Source organism: Penicilliopsis zonata (assembly GCF_001890105.1).
Source record: "Penicilliopsis zonata CBS 506.65 unplaced genomic scaffold ASPZOscaffold_4, whole genome shotgun sequence".
Lineage (NCBI taxonomy): Eukaryota > Fungi > Ascomycota > Eurotiomycetes > Eurotiales > Aspergillaceae > Penicilliopsis > Penicilliopsis zonata.
Genome location: NW_019208914.1, coordinates 1,148,724 through 1,168,535, shown reverse-complemented (window position 1 = coordinate 1,168,535; position 19,812 = coordinate 1,148,724). Strand labels below are relative to the sequence as shown.

The following is a 19,812-nucleotide window of genomic DNA, read 5'->3' as shown; positions in this document are numbered from 1 at the left end:
TCGAGATCGGGGATGGGAGAGGAGGGAGGGAGGAGAAGCCCTTCCCTATCCAGACAGTCAGGTATGCAGAAACCTGCTTCCTCCATGATGAAGCCTGCTGGATAGGGTGACATTGTGCCTCTCTCGGGGCAGTTCTAGAACCCAGCACCGCATCTAGGAAGCCAGGCCTAACGAGAGCCCGTGGTGGTAGCAGCACCGTTCAGAGCCATTCTGCCGGTCATCGGAGCTTCCTAAAAAAAGATAAAATAACAAAAAACTACTACTCAGGGCATGAAGGAGATGAAACGGTTGCGGTGAGAAGAGCTGGATCTGACCCTGACCCCGATAGGGAACGAGACGAACCGAACCGAAACAGTGTTCTCTGACGACATGCTGGGCGGACCGCCGAGCAACCTGAGGGTGGAAATCCCCCCCCCTCCCTGGAATGGATAAGACAAGGTGCCTGGGTGTCAATTCTGCAGTGTCAGAAATCACCCGAAAGGTGGCGGGGCGCCGTTTGCGGTGTCTGAGGCTGCACGAAGTCTCGCCCTTGTCTCGCGAGGGATGCAACTCCTGGATTCTGATTCATTCTCACTCGAAACAGGTCAGCAACGAGCACGTCTCGATCGATGACATCGTTCTCACCTGTAGATCGACGGTCTGGACGACTGTAACGATGGAGGGGGGGGGGCCACGATCGCTGCATTCAGGGAAGGTTGCAACGGAGGGAGCCTGGATGAGGTTCTTTCCTTCCTGTCCCGGCAACGGGTATGTAGCAGTCACGTGGTGTGGCTGCCCTAAGGAGGCTAGTCCCGAACAGGTAAGTGCCGATCCAGCATCCGGCGGACCTGCATTGGGAAACAAACACCGACGCGAGTCTCTCTCAGCCTCTTCCCACCTTCCCACCTTCCCACGCCCTGCAGGAAGGAGAGACACGGCGTGGTCCAGGCATTCCCAGTCCCGACGCGAGGTATGCGAAGCCACCTGTCCATGGATCGACGTGGCAGCCGGTCTGTAACGGTGCCAATTCGGTCAGTGTTCGTCTTGGTTCAACTCTGTCTTGCTGACGTTGGTGAAGGCACAGCAGCCTATGCTTTCCGTGGTACGAAGTTGACTCTTCCCCCCCCTACGTCTCCTCACGTCTCCTCAGTGGAGTGAACGATCCAAAAATATCCTTGACATGAGTGACAGGAAGACAGTTGGGGGACTATTGAGGCCGGCAGTGAGGGTGAACCTTGATTTCTTGGTTTTTTTTTAAAAAGAAAAAGGCATGTCCAAGACTAATTTTATCCCGCAGCTCGAGGGTGATGCCATGGTTCAGATAACCCACCAGAACCTGGACCAGCCACCTGATGCTAAGGCCTCTCCTCTCCTTGCTAGGGGTAACCTTGAGCCGGTCTATCAGATAGATGTATCAGTTTTCTTCCACTATCACTGCCTCCCTACCTGATAAGACACCTGAAATGACAATCTCAACGCCACGGGAGAAGGAAACTACCTCGAGTCCACTCAGGACTCGTCGTATCAGCACATGGCTCCATGGGGAGGCCCGCAGGTGTTTGTCTCCCTTCCCCCGAGAGTCCTGCCGGCCAAGAGCGAGAGCCTTGCAGATAGCGACCTATGCCTGCATGGTAATCTAGTCCGATGAACTAGAGACATGAGCAGTTTTCTCAATTCAGATTGCCAATAAGCTATGCTTGAGCTATCACCGAGGAGTATTGCTGTTACTGACCGATTCGATAATAAGCTATTATCTTAGCTTTACTCCCATCTACAATGGTACTAAAGCTGAAGTGAAAGCTGGAATGAATGAGAGTATATTGAAATAACAACCAAAGCCAAACCAAATAACCAGTACAAACGCCGATAAAGGGGAATACCCATGTCCATGCGCCCCACCTGTCTAAGAACCCCAAAATCCTGTACTCAAAACAAGGTAATGAACGTGGCTGTATGCCCAACCAAATAATGCACATAAGAAGAGAATGCATATAGCAGACAATGCATTAAACAGAGAGAGAGAGAGAGAGGGAGGGAGAGAAACGCATATGTTCCGTGTATGTTCGTGTATGTTTAGATGGCGTACTCTTGAGGAACCTCAGGCCAGACATCCGTGCCGTCGAGGAGGGCGACACCCATGCCGTTGAGAAGATGGGTCTCGATGTGGCAATGGAGCAGGAAGGGCCCCGGGTTGACGACCTGGTAGCGGACGAGCAGCCAGGTGGGCCCGTTGGGGCTGTTGGTGACAAAGGTGTCGCGGTACTGCGGGTGCTCGAGCTCGAAATTCTGCGGGCTCTGCTCGATGGCCTCCTCGACGGAGGACCAGTTGAAGTAGCCGTCGCCAAACCCGATGATGAACGCCTTGTTGGAATGCTTGTGGATGACGTGCGGCGCTTGGATGTCCGGCGTGTTGGGCATGCTGCCTGCCTGCAGTAGGAGATCGACCCAGGTACCGTTCTTGGTTTCAATGGTCACCTGCTCGGGCAGGTTCTTGCGCGACTCCACGTCAAACAGGATCGGTGAGTCCAGGTTGGCCGAGATGTTGTACAGGGCATGACCCTCCAGGGTCCACTGGTACGACGATCCCATCCGGCCAAAGGTCAGGTTCACCAGCTGGTCGGCCGTGCGGGGAATCTCGATCCTGGGGTAGGGAGGCAGGCGGGTCAGGTTCAGCGCGACCACGTCGGCAGAGGTGTTCGTGCCGCCGTAGGTGACGTAGGGCTTCGAGTCGCCCAGGTCCTGGCCACCCTTGTACTTCATCTTCGCAAAGCCCGCAATGATCTGATCGCCGTTGGTGTCCGGGACGCGAATCGTGTAGTCCCTGGGCGTTTTGTCCAGCTTGATCATGACCGAAAACCGTTCGCCGTTGAAGATCGAGAACTCATCCACCTTGCGCGGTTCGATATAGTGTCCATCGACCTCGTACACCCACATGGGATGCTCATCGATCGAAACCACCAGGGACTTGAGGGTGGTGGCACCAATGAACTTGAACGAAGCCCAGCCATCAGCAGGGTCGACTTCGAGTACCTCTTGGAACCCGGCGCTCGCAACACATCCAGAGTTGAGTCCGTCCGGAATCACCGACTCGTCATGGCTGAAGTTGCCTTGGGTCTTGTAGATGTTGGGATAGCAGCTATGGAGTTGTCAGCATTCTGATCAGGAATTAAGGTCAAAGGGAGAAAGGGAAAAAAAAAAACTCTTGTACATACCCCTTGTCAGAAAGTGGCTGGTTGGCAATTGAGGCCTTCAAGTAGGATGTCTCCAGGCTGGCAATCTCTTCAGAGCCCGGGCAGTAGATCGCGCCCTTGCCGTTAATCAGAACGCTGTCAACACAGCTGCAGTGGAACACGTCAGTCATGCACGCAGAGAGTATGTTGATCCGGGGAGAACTTACAAGAGATCCAGACCACTCTCAACCTGTAGATTCTGATACTCTTCCGAGGTCAAATGATCCCAATCAGAAAGCACGACCAGGTTGGTGTTGAGTTCGGCTTTTTCCAGGTTCTTAATGTCGGTCTTATCCTGAGAGATCAGATCCCAGGGGGCCGGAGTTCCAGGGGCAGGGCTAGATCGGTCAGCTCGAGTCTCGCAAAATGTTTTGTTTTGTTTTTTGTCCTCTTCGAGGGCAGACTTACTTGATCTGGATGGCACCGTAGAGGCCATCAAACATGGTTCCACGGTCATGAGAGTGGTACCTATGATCGTTGTTAGCAGGGCTCAAAAGGATGAACGCCTATGAATCAAGGGGGATCTCCTACCAATAAACACCATACTGAGTGGCAGTCCATTTGTAGGTGAAGGAATCTCCCGGCAAGATAGGTTTCTGAGACAGACCAGGAACACCATCTGACCAAGGGGTATTCAACATCCTAGAAGAGAAGAGTCAGGATGGATAGTCCAGTTGGATAGTATGATTTCGGGTAAACAGAGCACATACTCGACACCGTGGAAATGGATTGAAGCGTTGAACGGCATGTTGTTGTGAACAACGAACTCGACCTCGTCGCCTTGGTTGATTCGCAGCTCCGGACCGGGGAACTGCCCGTTCATGAAGACCATCTTCCGGGTTTCACCGTTAGGAGCACCATCTTCCCAGGTCAGATCGAGTTCGAAGTTGACCAGCTCGGCCCATGCTTTAGGGGCTAGGGCGATGGCGAGCGCCATCCAGGGCTTCCAGGGCGTCATGATGGGGGAGTGTGTGGATAGCTAGAGCGAGTGGCTGGTAGGGAGGAGAGAGCCTTGAGGGGATGAGAAAAGCTGATAGTTCCAAACCCTTTGGACCTTGGAATACAACTGTCTCCTTTGTAGGGAGGATAGGCCAGACAATTAATAGCCATGATCTCTGATCCCTGTTTACTCGAGAACAAGATCATTGTGGCGTTTTCGGCAACCAAAACCAATTTTAGCAAGATGAAAACACTTGGAATAGCAAGCAGGATTGAAGATCCGATGTTTGCATGAAAGCTTTGTTGATAGTTGGCCCAGATTCGTCCAGAAGCTATCCCGGGTTGTCGCTGAGAACGGTATCTGGTAAGACATAGGAGCTTCGGTATCGCGCCGCACAAGATGAAGATCGGCAAAGACACTAGACCTCAATAAGAACAGGTCTCTAGGCATGATCGGGGAGCTATCTAGAAAGAAAGACGTCTGTGCAGAAGCCAAGACCACCGTTCACAGCGGTCGATGATCGATCCCCAATCCATCGAGCCTCACCCGGATCGACACCGACTATTCAACGATATTCGACTCTATGATCATCCTGTCGCTCATTCAGACCCGTGGAGGGAAACTCTAAAGCCAATCCATCGTTATCAGTCCAACCGTCCTTACTTGGACGAAGCCTTTATCATTTGCAATAGTCCATGCACGCAAGGATACCCGCCAGGACAGAGTTGGTGTCGGTTGACTACTAAGTCAGTGTCTGAGAGCAGAAAGCAATGCAATTGGCCACACGCGAGGGAAGGGCTTGTTTTCTTTTTTTTGTTTTTCCATGTGAGTGGAAATCGAGATCCTGAGGCCTGCTGCGCATGCGGAGCACGGAGGACTCCGTACTCGATAAAGTACAGTAGACCGAGATGCCAATTTCGCATAACTGGATGCAAACAAAAGCTCCGAGTTGAGTTTCACGCACCCAACCTTTGATCGCACGCAGGAACCGAGACAGAGCAGCGTGATCCAAGCCTGTGATTGGGAGATGGGCGGGAAGGGCAATGCTGTGTCTCATGAGGCCTGCAGCAAGGGATACATCCGCATTCGGCAGTCTATTTGGCTCAATGCAGGGCACTGTGGGATCGCTGGAATGCAACCTAACTCCACCGGGAGGCGATCTTCAGAGGGTCACGCCGTTTCCACCTTCATCGCTCTGTGTGTGGTGGAAGCTTGATCTCTCTCTCTCTCTCTCTCTCTCTCTCTCGTGCGGATGCCAGTGTCTCTCGAGCAACAAGGACCCAACCAGTTGACCACCACGACTGGCTTAAACCAGTTCCAACCAGGAAATTTTTGTCTCAATTTTTCTTCCGGTTTTCCTTCTCTACTTCCCCGTAATAATCTGGTTTTTTTTTTTTTTTTTTTTCTTTCATTTCCTGCTCTTGTCGTGGGGCGTAGAGAAGTTTTCGTTCTTTGTCTGCTCTTTCCTCCCAACTCAACCAGACCAATTTTCTCCAGCATTCGTCGTTCGAATAGAATGGCCTGCAACCATGGATCCCCAGGCGATCTAGTCTGCTTCTCCGCCGCGTACCAAACCCCGGTTGTATTTGCGTGAAACTAGCGTCAGTCACAGCTGTCAGTAGTCGAGACAGAATAATTCCATCAACAGTAGCGAGTACAGACATCCTCTCTAGGTATCCTCGTAACTAGATGTCGTCAGGCAGGATTATTGACAGATTCGACTCCCCCTGTATGCCTCCCTCGTTCTCGTCAGTGCGTAACTCGGGCAGGCTGCAGTGACGTCTGCGGTATGCAGGTCCTAGACAGGGACAACGCATCTCAACAGCTCCATCCCCAGTCATCAGAACAACGAGACAGGGACTGACGATTCCTTACCTCGTATCCTATCTCGTGATATAGAACTCTCTCGACTGCTGGCCTTGACTGTGGCCCTGCTCTGCTGTTGTTTTGTTACTGTCAGCCTTCAGCCTTCAGCCTTCAGCTTATCGATAAGCGTGACCCCAGCGCTAGTCCCAAACAGGCCCTGATGTAAACAGTGCAAACAAAACATTCGGGCCTCACCGTCTGACGCTCCTCGTCCAGCTCCAGCCGCTCGACACGCTCCAGAGCCGAAGTTGACTGCGGCCTGTGCCTGTGTTTGCGAGCGGAGGGCCGTTGGTGGTTTGTGAGCTTCTGATTTTGACTGTCTTTGAGTGCCGCCTCGCCTTGTGTGTGTCTCCTGCGCCGCCTGCCTGGCCGTGAATCCATCGCTGTCTCTCGTTTCAGAGCGACCGTGCGCTGGGAGGCAGTCGCCCGCCCTCAGCACGAGCTCTGGGTCTCCGTCTCCGTCGCCACGCTCCCTCGGTTTCGTGTCGCTCGTTAATCTTCCGGCTGGACAGTCTAGGACAGGACGCATTGAACGGAACGCACGCTACGCTGTGAATAGGTGGTCGCCATGGCGCCCGCGGCGCCTCAGCTGCCGACCCGGTTCCCATGCTGGTGTCGGGCCGTGTACTCGTGGGGAGGAGAAACCAAGCGGGATCTGGGATTTGTGGAGGGCGACCTGATCGAGTGTCTGAATGCTGGCGATGGGCAGTGGTGGATGGGCCGTCTGCGTCGTGACCGGCGCATGGTGGGATTGTTCCCGTCCAACTTCGTCGAGGTGCTGAGTGAAGACTTCGTCCCTGTGAGCGTCTCGACCAGCCCCATGGTCAAGGCGACCGCCTCGCCCATCGGGAACCCGACCTTTGCGCCCAAGAAGCAGAAGACCGTCTTCCGGAAGCCCTTCCAGGCTCATAAGGAAGCCCTGTCGCCCGCAGGCGAGCTGGCGGCGCGGAGTGCCACTGCTACGACGACGACCACAGTGACGCCTAGCTCCATCCCTCTGACGCCTCCTCGGGCAGGGAGTCTGCCTCGGAGAGTCAGGCCCCTGCGCTCTCGTACGACCGCCGTCAAGCAGGAGAATCAGCCCATCTCGAGACGCTCCTCCCGCTCCCAACCGCCGCTGTCGCGCGCGGTCTCGCCACAGCCTTCCCCCCGGACGTCGCCACAGCCGCCGTCGCACATCGCACCGCGCACGGCGATGAGCCCTGCGACGAGTCCGGCTCCGATTCCGGCTCACCTCTCGCCATCACCAGCTCCTCCGTCTCCCAGGATGCGCTCGCCGGTTCGCCTGTCGCCGGGTCCGCCTTCTCCCGCGCCCGCGGTACCCAGCCATGCCCTGTCACCATCTCGACCGACTTCCCGGGAAGTGTCGCCCTCGCAACCGTCAGCGAGGGAGGAATCTCCCCCTCCTCCACCCCCTCCTCCACATCGCGTCGCAGTCACCCGCCAGCCATCACGCAAATCACGATCACCAGCGCCGCTGGATATGAACGATCGCTATGTCACCTTCTCCAGAACCCCATCTCCCGCGGCGCGACCCGAATCGCGTACGCGCACCCCGTCCCCGCTCCGAGACGCCATGGAGGACGTCATGTCTTCGTTGGAAGATATGGGTTTACCCAGGCAAGGAGAAGACAATGCTCCTCCTTCCCCGCCTCCTGCCTTTGGCAACCCCTGGTCGCCCGATGCGTACGATAACATGCAGGTCGCCCGGCCGTTGCAGACACGCCGCCGTCCGGTAACGTCTCAGGGATTCAACGGTGGTAGGGACCAGGATCCATATGAAGAAGCCCAGCGCCAGAGACTCACCACATACACGCCCGATCCTTACATGGATGGGCCTCCTCAACTCAACAACTACGTGCAGCGGATGGAGAGCCGGCTCCGCCAACTCCAGGAGCGCAGAGCCTCCGAGGATGTGCAGTATGGGGAGGACGACGAGGGAGGAGCCCCGCCGCCTCCGCCCAAGAACGTGCCGTATCGAGGGCGCAACAATTCCATCCCCGTCCAGCCCCTACCCCTACGAGGCCAACGGTCTGGCCATAATCTCCGAGACGATGTTTTGAATCGCTCCTATACCAACAAGTCGACCGCGACAACCTCCTCCAGCGGTATGCAAAGCGTCAGCACGAATGTCACCACCAGCACGGATCGAACCAGCCAAAGCTTGATGAGCGGACCCTCGGCCGGTGGGTTCAGTGCGACGAGTGCAGGGAGTTATGCGAGGAGGGGGGCAAACGGCTTGACCGGTCGCCCAAGTACCGCCATGGATTTGTTCCGTTCCAGAGGCTTCAGCGACGTCTCCAAGACCCAACGCCCCGAAACGCCGCTGACAGGAATATCGTACCACTCGAGTCATAACAGCTCCCGACAGGGCGCCTCGTCCGCGATTCCCTGGTCAGCCACGGCGGCCAATAGCCCCGGCGAGTCCCCGGGGGTCTTTGGTGGCTTGTCCACGCCCAAGGCCAAGAAACACGGCTTCTTCAAAAAGATCCTCGAGTCGGCCAAAACGGGTGCCGCCAGCGCCCGGAGCAGCATCTCGGTCGGCCAGAGCGGTGGTTCTTACTCGCCTTCAAAGGGCCGGTTGTTGACGGACACGGCGTCCTCCTCCCCCTTCACCTCGCCGTATTCGAGTACCCGCGACCACACCCGGGACATGGGATTGGTCTCGGCCGGTGCGATTGACTGGGTGCAGGTTCGCCGCGATGTAAACCGGGCGACATCGCCGAGTCGCAATGAACGCGTCGAGCGGGCCGAGCGCTGCCAGATGATGGATCATCCGGTCATCTACGCTGTCGAGGAACTCTACGACACCGCAGAGGGAGATGAAAGTATCGACGGGCTACCGATCCATGAGCCGACCAACTTCGGGACCTCCAACCTAACGCTGGTGGATAAGAGCGCCCGGTTCGTCAACAGCCTCCCTCCAATGACCAATGCAACCAGCCTGGCTCAGGGATACATCTGCCGGCCGTACAAGAGCGACGTGCAGCGACTCCGGGCCATCTTCACCTGGGTCAGCGAAAAGATCGCCTGGGACGACCCCGTCGAGGAAGAGGTGCAGATCGATCTCCAGCGGGTCGTGCACACCCGGCGCGGCAGCCCGCAGGAGGTCGCTCATCTTGTTCGAGAGATGTGTGCCGCCGTCGGCCTGCACGCGGAGACGGTCCATGGCTTTCTCAAGACGCCCGGCGACCTGTTCGAGCTGGACAGTCTGGCGCGGCCGAACCACTGGTGGAACTCGGTCCTCGTGGATGGCGAATGGCGTGTGATGGACTGTTCGCTGGCGAGTCCGACCAACCCCCGCCGCACACAGTTCGTCACCAACAACTCCTCGATCGCGGAGAGCTGGTACTTCCTGGCTCGCCCGATGGAGATCTGCTACACCCACGTGCCTCTGTATCCGGAGGAGCAGCACATCTGCCCGCCGATTCCCCCGGACGTCCTCCTGGCTCTCCCGACCGTGTGCCCGCCCTACTTCAAGAACACCGTCCAATTCCCGGACTACGACACCAGCATCATCCGCATCGAAGGGCTGGAGCTCCTACAGATCCGAGTCCTGGTGCCCCCCGACGTGGAGTGCGCGGCGGAAGTCGAGGCGCCGGCCTTTGCCCGCGACGCCGACGGCGACTTCTTCGAAAGCGGCGACATTGTGCGCAAGCGAGCCCTCGTCCAGCCGGACTGGATCTGCGGACAGAAGCGATACACCATCAAGGCGGTGCTGCCCGGCGACGAAGGCCAGGGCGTTCTCAAGGTGTACACGGGGAAAAAGGGCCTCATGCATTCGAACCGCGACATCCCACACCCGCTGGCGCTGGCGCTACCCATCATCCATACGGGCGAAAATCCCCCCTACGAGTTCGTGCAGCGACACCCGACCCCCCACGCGCAACGGCATGACCTGTACATCATGCAGCCGCAATGTGCGCGACTGGCGATCAACAACACCTTTGTGTTTGCCGTCCGCCAGCATCCGTCCTCCTCGATGGCCGCAACAACAACAACAACGTACCCAGACACCACCACCACCACCACCACCACAGGTATCGGTATCGGCAGTGGCAGCATAGGCGCCCGCCGCGACTCGAGCACCAGCGGGCGGGTCTCGCCTTCGATGTTCATCCGACCGTCAAGCGCCCTGAGCATGGTTTCCAGCTCGGCGGGGGGGTCGACAGTGTCGACGGTCTCGAACGAGTTCTCGGCCTCGACTTCGGCCATCTCGTCGACCCGCACCTCCTCCGCGTCCGGCCGCGAGAAGCCCGCCAAGCTGGCCATCCAGTCCCCCTCGGGCAAGATCCTACGTCTGAACCGGAAAGCAGACCATATGATCGGGACGGCTTCTGCCGGCGGAGGAGCTACAGAACTCTCGGCCGCGGACGCGCCCGCCGACGGCAGCGTGTGGGAGACGGTGATCAAGATCGGCGAGCGAGGCGTCTGGCGCGGCCTTGTTCTGGCGGACCGGGTGGCGAGGTGGTGTGTGTTTTGCGAGTGGGAGTGTTTCTAACGCAGTAATACAAAAAAAACAACCCATTTACTCTTTTCATCTGCCATCAGCGTATCTTCTTTCTTTTTTTCTTCTTCTCTTCAAGGTCAGGTCTGGATAGGTCTGGAGTTAGGAGGAGATTCACCTGCCACCCTTTACTTTCTGCACTAGATTTGATTTCTGATGTCTCGATATCTTCTGTTCTACAGCTAGAATAGACATGATAGAGTACAATCTATGTATTATTATGACCTCATGTCCTTCTACTCTATATGTATGGAAATGATAACTATGTAACTATGTAGCTACATGCCAAACACTCCGTACCAAGGGCGCAACCTGCTTCCTACTCTTCGTCACGTCCGTCTGCATCCATACCCGTCGCCAACCGAGCTGTCCCTGTCCCTCTGCATTCAACGTAGAGCGAATCCCGGCCTCCCCGTCCCACTGTCGCAGCCCGAGGTCGTGTTCTGCCCTGTTCGCAAAGGATTCACACTTGGCCACGGCGTGCTCGGTTACCGCCCAGAGAAAGAGTTCGCGGCGGAACTCGCCTCCGCCGTTCTTCTCGTCCGTATTGAACGCCGTCATGAGGACGAGGACGTCGAGTCCCCTCTGCCTCGCAAAGGAGTACATCTCTTCCACCAGGGAGGCGGGTGTGCCTGCGCGACCAACCACCCAGTGCAACGGTCTCACCACCGCGCAAAACCCGATCTTGACTTCCTCCTTTTCCTCCCCCGCGGCACTCCATTCCTTGTAATCTCTATCCAGGATCTCCTCGACAGTCAACAGGTCAAGACTGGATGCCTTCGCCTCCCGAACTGCCTGGAACAGAGGTTTCGAGTCCCACGCCGCATCCTCCCGGGACCGGGACTGGATCTGGTCTTGTAGAAACGAAACCGACGCCCGGTCGACTTGCATGACCCGTCCCTCGGCAGTAAGGTTATTCGTGTCGATGAGAATAGCAGATAACGCCAGTTTGGCAGGTCCACAGAGCTCCTCGCTGCCTCCATCATCGTCATCCGAGACTTTCGGGTTACCCCCCCACATTCCTCTCTTGCGCAGCTCGTCGACTACCAGCGAGGCACATGAGCCCGGCCCAACCTCGACGCGCCCCAATACCTGCGGAGGAAGAAAGCCCTCGTCAACGTGGTGGTCGATACAGCCTTGGATTCTGAACGTCACGCGTTCCAGACCGGTGAGCGCGCCTTCGCCCGCGGTGGATGAGCGCAGCGGCAGGGCGTTCCAGTCGACCAGCGTTGCATCGAACGTAGTAGGGATATCTTGCTTCCTCTTCTTCTTCTTCAAGTCTTGGATCTGCGCGGCAAAATCCGCCACCGTTATCAGGTGCTCGCTGAGTGTGCTATCCACGAGGCTCGCCGTTTCCTTTCTGCTCTCTGTCGCCAACGACAAGGCCGTCACAAATTCCGGGCGCAGTCTGCGCAGCTCTGCACCCCCGCGCACGTCCGGTAGATTTATTAGCGGGATATGCGGCCGTCTGATGCTTTCATGGCTTTCGTCGCCATTGGTACTATTGGATCCGCTGGCAAAGTAGGCGTACACGATCGCTGAGACGATCGAATCGAGGTCTGCGGACGGATTGCCCACGACGTAGACAGGCGACGCGGCGGACGCTGCCAGTGAGCCCGTAAGATGCTGGACGTGGAGTCTCACGGATTGCCGAAGAAATTGGAGCAGGGAGATGCGTCCTGATAGATGTTCGGCCATGCTGTCGTTGTGTTTTGGCAAGAGTTGGTTTCGTCAACTGGTTACTTCTTCATCTTTTCTGACATCATGGCAGAACTCCACCGCCTGTAACCATTATATATATAACTGTCCCCTAACTCTATACATACTACTACGAAGCCTTTTTAGTCGAGTGGTTAGGTACTTGATTAATGATTTCTCACTTGGATATATATATTTCTAGTTTCATCGAGTACAATTCCTTCAACATATACGACTATGAAGCTACTATATCGACCAGCTAGACAAGTATAGAATGAACGAATCTTTGCTCAATCTGTTGAGCTCTAAAGTACACGCAAGACGACCGCCTCGCCAGGAACAGGGATGGGAATAACGCGACAGCAACGAGCAGAAAGAACAGCAAAAGAGACAGTAAAATAGCAAGCGGGCAATATACACGTACACAAGGGAGGCTTGCAAGGTTGACTGTGGTATCCCTGCACCCTTTTTAATACACCTCTCAAGACACCGAAACCCAGAAACAGAGAGACAGAGAGTAACAACAACAAACAACAAGAGCAGTTTAAGAAAACATAACAATCATGTCTGGAACAGGGAAAACAAAAGAAAGAAAAACCACGAGACCGCCGAATCTGCTCCCATAAGAACCCCCGCATTTCTGGTGGTGGAAACGCCGTAATAGACAAGGCCGACCATCTCTGATCAGATGCAGAAAGGAAAATAGAAAAGAATAAAATATCGTCATGGGGTAGGAGAGCAATAGTGTGGAATATCGGAGGAGGTGATGTTTTTTTTTTTTTTTTTTTTTTTTTTTTTTCAAAAGTCCCCACCGCTGTCAACTATGTTGACTGACGGTTCATTGGACAGCCCGTTCATTGCACTGCCGGAAAATTCGTCGTGTGATGCAGAGTCGGAATGGTCCCCGTTGCTCGCGTCAAGGACCTCTAGAGCTTCGTTGACGTGCGTGTTCTCCATGATGTCGGGCTCAGGCTCTTGCATGGACTCCGATTCCGGCTCCACCACATCCTGATTCGTAAGATCCGCGAATACATCATCCAGACTCTGCCGTGGACTGCTGCCGAACGGGTTGGCGCTGTCGACGCCCACGGGGGCAGGGCCCTCATCATGGCTGTCGCGGTTGAAGCGAGGCGGACTGAACATCGCCGGATCTAACCCCTGATGCGGAGCAGGACTGGGCGAGCGCGCAGCCAGGTGAGGCAGGAAGGCTGACGAGGAGCCCACCGCCGGGGCAAAGGCGGGCGTCGAGTCGTTGGACGCCAGGGAGAAGTTAGCCGAGAACGGATACGACTCCGTCGGTGCGTCGGTCAATGTCAACGTCGGACCACCACCGACACTGCTGGCTGCTTCGGAATGGCGGCTCTCGCCACCAGGGGTGGTGGTACTGGTGGTATTGATGGTGGCAGCAGCGGTTGTTGGGGTGGCCGGCTGGAGAAGGTTTGTCGGTCGGGCTGTCTGGGAGTCCAGAGACTTCCGCTTCGTCAGGCTGGGCTGTTTGGTTCGTAGATGCGGAGGCAGATCCTCTGGACGGTCCACGCCGAGCTGCGCCATGATCTTCTGCTGCTTCGTGGGCCGCGGCTTGCGGGTAGAAAGGGACTGCTCCAGGATCGGCGGCGGCTCGGGGGCAACGGGGGCCCATTTGTGAATCTCCTGTCGGAACAAGTTTGTTTCGTAGGCCAGAAGGACCTCGGCACCCTCAATCTTGCGAAGATAGAAGAGGAGAGTGGGCACCTCCTCGGTTGTGGTGCAGGCGGCATTGGTGAAGCTCTGCAGAAAGTCTCGGAAGGCGGTGGCCTGGTTGATGATGTTGTCTAGGATTTCCTCCTCGTCCGGTTGGAACGGTAGCGATGCAATCTCTGCCTGCCACTCCAGGAGATCCTCAAGCTTGGGACGAGCTGCATCCCGGGGGATCTTGCGGCGCCAGTCACAGATCGGGCAGGTGTATTTATCGAATTCCTTGACCTTGCCACGGGCAATCTTCAAGCATTTGCCGTGGTACCTGACACGGTTAGTATCTTCTTTCGCATATATAACCAAAGAAAAAACTCGGTATGTTACCATTCATGACAGACTTCACATTCGATCATCATGCCTGCTTCTGACTGTCGGCAGATGCAAAAGACATCTCGCACCCGAGACTTTCGTCCCCACATGCTGTTCGTGGTTGAGGGCTCGAGCAGGCCGTCCGGGCTGTTGTCGCGCGAGGCGGGCTCGACCGGCGGCCGACATCGATCTTCCAGGTCGAAGCAGAAGGAATTCCGCTTTTCCACATACTCCATGTGAGATTTTAAGATATGCAGCGGGGCGTTTGCCTTGCCAAACAACTTCTTGCCCTTGCGCATCCAGTCTTCGTGACGTTTCTGCTCACGTTCCAGGTCGATTGCTCCCGTAGGTCGGCTGTTCAGCTCTTCCAACGACTCCATTAGCTCCCGGATCTCACGATACTTGGGGCGCTGACGGAAATCCGAATCCTTGCTGCGCTCGTACAGGCTCTGGATACGCTTCTGCGCTTCGCGCTGCTTGGTCAAGATCGCATCTACGGCGGCGAGCGTGTCCGGGGAGACCGGGAAGCGAGAGGCCTGGGCGGAGAGGGCTTCGAGCTGCTGGTAGTGAACGGCTTCTACAGACATTAATTCCTTGGCTTTGGCTTCCCACGTCTCACCGTGACGAGAGAGGTCCTTGAAATGCATCAGATGGTCGTTGGTTTCGCCAAGTCCCAGTTGTTCGCCGGCGAGGATCAGCTCCTGGCATTCCTTGAGGGTGAGGTACTGATCACGCTTGCGGCGCGCCTCGTCGTTCCATTTCATCTGTCGCAGGATGTGCTCCAGGCCGCTCACCTCGGGGATATCCACGTTGAAGTTCCGACCGGATTCGACAAGCTCCTCGACCTCCTGGACCGATCGGATATGCGGGTTTATGAGCGCAGCGTTAACGTCCTGGCGGAATTTCTTGATCTCGCGGGTTTTCTCTTCCAGAGCCGCCATCTGTGGACAGTCGAAGGACAGTTTATCAGCCTCTGCAAGAAGGGCGTACAGGTTTTCTACTCTGCGGACTTCGCGGTCCCGTTCTTCCAGCTGCGCGGCCTTGGAATTGCCCTTGCGCCAAGCTTTCTCGTTTTTTCTGCGATTCTGCTGCTTCCGGGTGATGTAGTTGTTTGCTTCCTCAACCCACTTGTCGCAGCGCTGGACGAAGGCCGCGAGATCATGGAGACCAGGCAGATGGTATGGGATTTTCTCACCTTCACTGAGCAGGTTATGAAGGACCTTCAACTGCGGCTTGGGTTCCTCGTCCAGGGTCTTGTCGAGCTTTTCCTCCCATACTTCGGGAATCCGGGCGCGGTCTCGGACTTTCTGCACTAGAGTCTTGAGCGAGTCGTCGCTCATGCGGCAGCGGAACGTGTGGTTCGGACCGAGCAGTCGTTGGCCCAACGGCTCCCCGCAACAGTCGTAAGCCTCCACATGCTTGAGACAGACCGTCTTTCCGGTCTTGTGGCACCGGGACTGGGTCAGATAGGTGAACGCTTTGCAGTACTGACACTGATAGTCCTCTTCGGGCAAATCATCTTCCTCGATTATAAATTTGACCTGGCAGTCGCCGGCCTCGGCGGCGTCGGAGTCAAACTTGCAGCGGTGCGGATTGATCTGTTTGTGCCGAGTCACCCATGCGGTACGCTCCGCCAATTCGCGGTTGGCTAGACGTTCTAGGGCCGGAGCCAGCCACTTGGCGGTTTTGATGGAGGTATCGCGGATCGCAGCCGTCAACAGGAGCTCGTCGTGAGAAAAGCATGGATGTCGTCTGAACGCTTGCAGACGCTCGACACCGGCTGCACCAAAGGGTTCCCAATCCACGGGCGCGAAGTTGACCGCCTCGTTGAAGTTGAAGCCGTGATTGAAGCCGGCGTGGTATCCTTGAGGGAAGGTGATGACAAATTGACCGGCTCGCTGGTCAAGCGCGTAGACATTGACCCCGGCCTTGCGGAGTTGGTCCGGAGGCATCAAGGTCACCAGTTGGAAGAGAAGATCGGGCTGGCTCTCGAAGAGTTCCGGGACAGCCTGACGCATTGCCTCCTCGAACGCCTCTGCATCAGATCCGGGGATTCCATACCACGTCTTGGTGGCACCAAAATGTTGGTAGTTGGCCGAATAGGCGTAATGATCTTCGTTGTGCCAGCAAAAGGTGGAGAAGCACATGCCAACGTAGACCCAGGGCACTGTCATCCCGGAGATGTCGGATTTGGTGTGACGGAAGAGGGACTCGCCGTGAAAGGGGAGAACATTGAGATTCCAGGGGTCAACCGAGTACGGGTTCAAAGGATTGCGTTCAACGGTGGGAAACCCACTGCCGTGGGTGGTGGAATGGATGTCGGCCCCGTATTCGACCTCGACGGTTTCCGTCAAGTTCTCCACGAGTCTCCAGAATTCTCGCTCGACATCGTCCTCGGACTCACGTCGGTGGGTGTTGAGAACAGGATCAAATGGCATCTTTGACGCAAAGTAATTCTTCTTGAAGTTATTTGCCTTCTCCTGGAACTGCTTTAGCGAGTAGACTCCGCCTTCTTCAAACCCGAATTCTCCCGTGCCTACAAGGCACTTGGGACAATGCCAATCGTATCCCGGCGTCGTCGACAGTGGGGGGTCTAAACAATGCCTGTGATAGCCGTTCTCACAGCTATCGCAGACGAGGATAGACGAATGATCATCATTTCTGCCGCACGTTTCGCATTTCTACAGATAAAATTTCTCAGAGGATGTTCAATGGTATTGCAAAAAGAAAAAAAAAAAAGAGAAAGAATTTTACTTACCTCACCGGTCCGTCGACTGCCATTCTTCAGCCCCCTTGGCGGGGCAGGGCGAAGCAAACTCATATGAGACCCAGCAACAGTCGGAGGGGGCAGTGCATCTAGAATCCGATTGGTGAGTCGTTGGGCAAGTGTACCTCAAGGGGGAAAATAGGAAAGAGAGGGGAAAAAAAAACAAACATACCTTTCTTGAGACGCTTGCTCCGTCGCCCGCTCCCGCCGTCGTTGTCGCCGTTCTCTGTCTGCGAGCCACCAGTTGCGCTCTCGTGGCTAATGGCCCGTTTCATAGAGGACGGTCCGAGGCCGTTTGGAGCCGGGGTGGAAGCTCCAGTATGGTCTGCAATGCTCTTGGGGGTAAGGGACTCGGGTTCGATTTCCCGTTTGACCACTGGTGCACTGGTGGCGGGGGCGAAGGAGGGCGAGCGGTTGACTGCCGTAAACCCACCAGGATTGGCATTGACCGCAGTGAATCCACCGGCAGCTGTCGGCCGCGGGGGAACTGGGGTGGTTTCCACGGGTGGCGTTGCGTTATCCGGGGTGGGGTCGACCTCCATTGGGGTGGCCGCCTTGAGGGCTGGAGACCCCTGGTTGGTGGTCGAGGGGGTGGGATTGGTGCTGGGGGTGGGCTTCTTGGGCAGAGGCGAATGGTTCGGTGACGGGGTATAGGGACCACCATGTTCTAGCTCGAGCTGCTGCTGGACGCCGGGCTTCGCGACGCGCAGGTATTCCTCGTAGGGCTGGAGCCAGCGCTGGTAGGAGTTCTTGAGCGAGGTGGACAGCGAGGACATGATCTTGCCGCTGTAGCCGAGATCGCGGCCGATCTCCGCCCACTTCTTCATCTTGCAGACGTTATCGAAACCTCCGCGGACCTCGACGGCCTTCTTCAGCTTGTAGAGATCCAGCGGGCGCTTGTCGACGCTGGGAAAACGGTTGAGACTAGTGCCATGCTGTTTGTGAAACTTGGCAAGCTGGTCGAGGTAGTTCAAGTTTGCACGGGTTCCTGGTTCCGGGTCAGAACTAGGCTGCGGAGCTCCACCGGCAGCAAACGCAGCTGAACGCGGGGGCATACCTCCTTCGACCGAGTTGAGCTCCTGACGGCGAGTTTTGAAATGGAATCGCTAAAGTAGGGGGAAGGTTCATGTTAGAAAAACTTTCGATTGCCGGTGTGGGAGGTAGTAGAAGGGAGGCAAAAAATACCTCTGTGTCAATCGCAAATGGCGGCTGCCAGTTGTCCGGCGGGATGACCCTGCAGATACCATATTTCCTGCCCTCGGGGGCGATCTTGCGTATGTACTCTAACGGATCCTTGAACTCCTCCTCGGTCGGGCGAAAAGTGGGCGCCTCGGGGATCCCGTGCGGGCGAACGCGTTTGCCGGGCTCTCGCGGGGCATTGGGCTGACCACGTCTCTCAACAGAGGAGAGATCAAGTGGCGCCGAGCGACGAGCGCTCAAGGGCACATTGTGCGAATGCGACGGATGGGTGCTGGCGGAGCGGGTGGGCTGACGGCCAGCCGCTGACGGCTGCAAGACCGTCGTCGAGTTGGCACCCGCAGCAGCGGCGGGAGCCACCATCTCTCTCTCTCTCTCTGTGTGTGTGGGTGTACGATCTCGAGACCAGGTTTATGTGATTATCGCAGTGGGCAAAGGAGGTGTATTGAAAAAGGCACACGCATTGAGCAGGGCGAAGGGCGACGGCGACGGAAGACCAAAGGCTCTCGCGAAGGAAGGGCGAGCTTGAACTCGACTGACAGGACCGCACCACTCTCGAGACGAGACCAGCAATATCAACAATCGACTCGGGATGAGATAAATCCTCACAAAGGGCCGCCGAAATGGATCTCGAGGCCGGAGCGTAAGATAGGAAGAGAGAAGGCGTGTGAGCGAGTGAGGGATCTGCGTGGAGATGGGATTAACCCAGGCCGGAGAAAGCACAAAACCAACGAGAATCAACGAGAATCTCGAGGGGAAATAACCAGACTTACTCTTGAACAAGCTCACTCACCCCGAGAAAAAGAAAAATAGAGGCGAGAGGGGGGGGGGAGGGGGGCCACAGACAGACGTAGGAGAGGGAGAAGGACGAGTGCAGGAGGGCAAGACTCGGATGAACGAGACTCTTCCTGGCTGGCTCAGATGGGAAGGGACTGCGGATTGGGCCTGGCGGTAGCGACGCATGTTCCGTACGGTACTGTAACAGAACGATACATATTGATACCGCTAGTTGTGATCCACAGCCGGAAACGGTGATAGTATTGCAAATAATTATAAGACGGTGAAAAACGAGGCTGCGGGGGAGATGGAAGCTTGGAATTAAAATATAATATATCCCAATAAGTATAGATAGCCTATATGCTTGCTATATCCAAGGAACTTGAGCTGTAGAAGTCCCAATAAGCAATGTATCTAGGATGCAGTAGGATCAGGACTAGCTATGATCTACCGTGATAGTACGATCTGTAAAGTACCATACGGTACCATACATACCACGATGTGACACGTCAACCACGGTCCGAATCTGACCACCTGCAAGAGTGCGCGAATCGTGCGAGTCTCGAGGTCATGATTAGTTATCAACGCCTCGGACAGAGATTTGTATGGACTATAAATAGGGAGTTTAGAGACTTGAACTAGCAGTCTATCCATCAAGCTTGTCAAACTTGAGCTGGATTTATGGGCTGATTGTGTAGAGTTCATGTCCATACCTGAGGTGAAGAAGTACTTTAGGTGGTTATTGTTAGGAATGACTGTGCGCGATATACAACATACAGCGTGTGACAATACTTACACAGATATATGC

At 55.9% G+C, this 19,812-nt stretch overlaps 7 protein-coding genes across 7 annotated transcripts; 3 read left to right on the top strand and 4 right to left on the bottom strand.

The window, feature by feature from the left end:
- The first annotated feature begins 178 nt into the window (after window positions 1-178).
- On the top strand, window positions 179-1,158 carry ASPZODRAFT_1613845 (hypothetical protein). The gene has a single exon (XM_022726512.1). It carries the CDS (start codon window positions 425-427, stop codon window positions 995-997), a length of 573 nt encoding a protein of 190 aa, XP_022583029.1. The 5' UTR covers window positions 179-424; the 3' UTR covers window positions 998-1,158.
- An 894-nt stretch (window positions 1,159-2,052) lies between these two features.
- On the bottom strand, window positions 2,053-4,146 carry ASPZODRAFT_150730 (hypothetical protein; the record flags this gene model as incomplete). Its single annotated transcript, XM_022725658.1, has 6 exons — window positions 2,053-3,115; window positions 3,192-3,317; window positions 3,377-3,547; window positions 3,618-3,677; window positions 3,741-3,851; window positions 3,920-4,146. The coding sequence occupies 6 exons, from the start codon at window positions 4,144-4,146 to the stop codon at window positions 2,053-2,055; spliced, it is 1,758 nt and encodes a 585-aa protein (XP_022583028.1).
- Window positions 4,147-4,416: 270 nt separating this feature from the next.
- ASPZODRAFT_1614200 (hypothetical protein) lies at window positions 4,417-5,263 on the top strand. The gene has a single exon (XM_022726515.1). It carries the CDS (start codon window positions 4,666-4,668, stop codon window positions 5,122-5,124), a length of 459 nt encoding a protein of 152 aa, XP_022583027.1. The 5' UTR covers window positions 4,417-4,665; the 3' UTR covers window positions 5,125-5,263.
- Window positions 5,264-5,899: 636 nt separating this feature from the next.
- On the bottom strand, window positions 5,900-6,489 carry ASPZODRAFT_1613926 (hypothetical protein). The gene is made up of 2 exons (XM_022726513.1): window positions 6,211-6,489; window positions 5,900-6,088 (listed from the first exon to the last, which is right to left on the bottom strand). The coding sequence occupies exons 1-2, from the start codon at window positions 6,394-6,396 to the stop codon at window positions 5,990-5,992; spliced, it is 285 nt and encodes a 94-aa protein (XP_022583026.1). The 5' UTR covers window positions 6,397-6,489; the 3' UTR covers window positions 5,900-5,989.
- A 94-nt stretch (window positions 6,490-6,583) lies between these two features.
- Window positions 6,584-10,516, top strand: ASPZODRAFT_62924 (hypothetical protein; the record flags this gene model as incomplete). Its single annotated transcript, XM_022729113.1, has 2 exons — window positions 6,584-10,020; window positions 10,078-10,516. 2 exons carry the CDS (start codon window positions 6,584-6,586, stop codon window positions 10,514-10,516), a joined length of 3,876 nt encoding a protein of 1,291 aa, XP_022583025.1.
- Window positions 10,474-12,246, bottom strand: ASPZODRAFT_130573 (hypothetical protein). The gene has a single exon (XM_022722539.1). It carries the CDS (start codon window positions 12,218-12,220, stop codon window positions 10,793-10,795), a length of 1,428 nt encoding a protein of 475 aa, XP_022583024.1. The 5' UTR covers window positions 12,221-12,246; the 3' UTR covers window positions 10,474-10,792.
- A 772-nt stretch (window positions 12,247-13,018) lies between these two features.
- Window positions 13,019-19,064, bottom strand: ASPZODRAFT_93250 (hypothetical protein; the record flags this gene model as incomplete). The annotated part of the gene is made up of 6 exons (XM_022730464.1): window positions 19,001-19,064; window positions 18,216-18,911; window positions 17,203-18,136; window positions 17,022-17,155; window positions 14,279-16,944; window positions 13,019-14,219 (listed from the first exon to the last, which is right to left on the bottom strand). Exons 2-6 carry the CDS (start codon window positions 18,588-18,590, stop codon window positions 13,019-13,021), a joined length of 5,310 nt encoding a protein of 1,769 aa, XP_022583023.1. The 5' UTR covers window positions 18,591-18,911; window positions 19,001-19,064.
- Window positions 19,065-19,812: the final 748 nt, after the last annotated feature.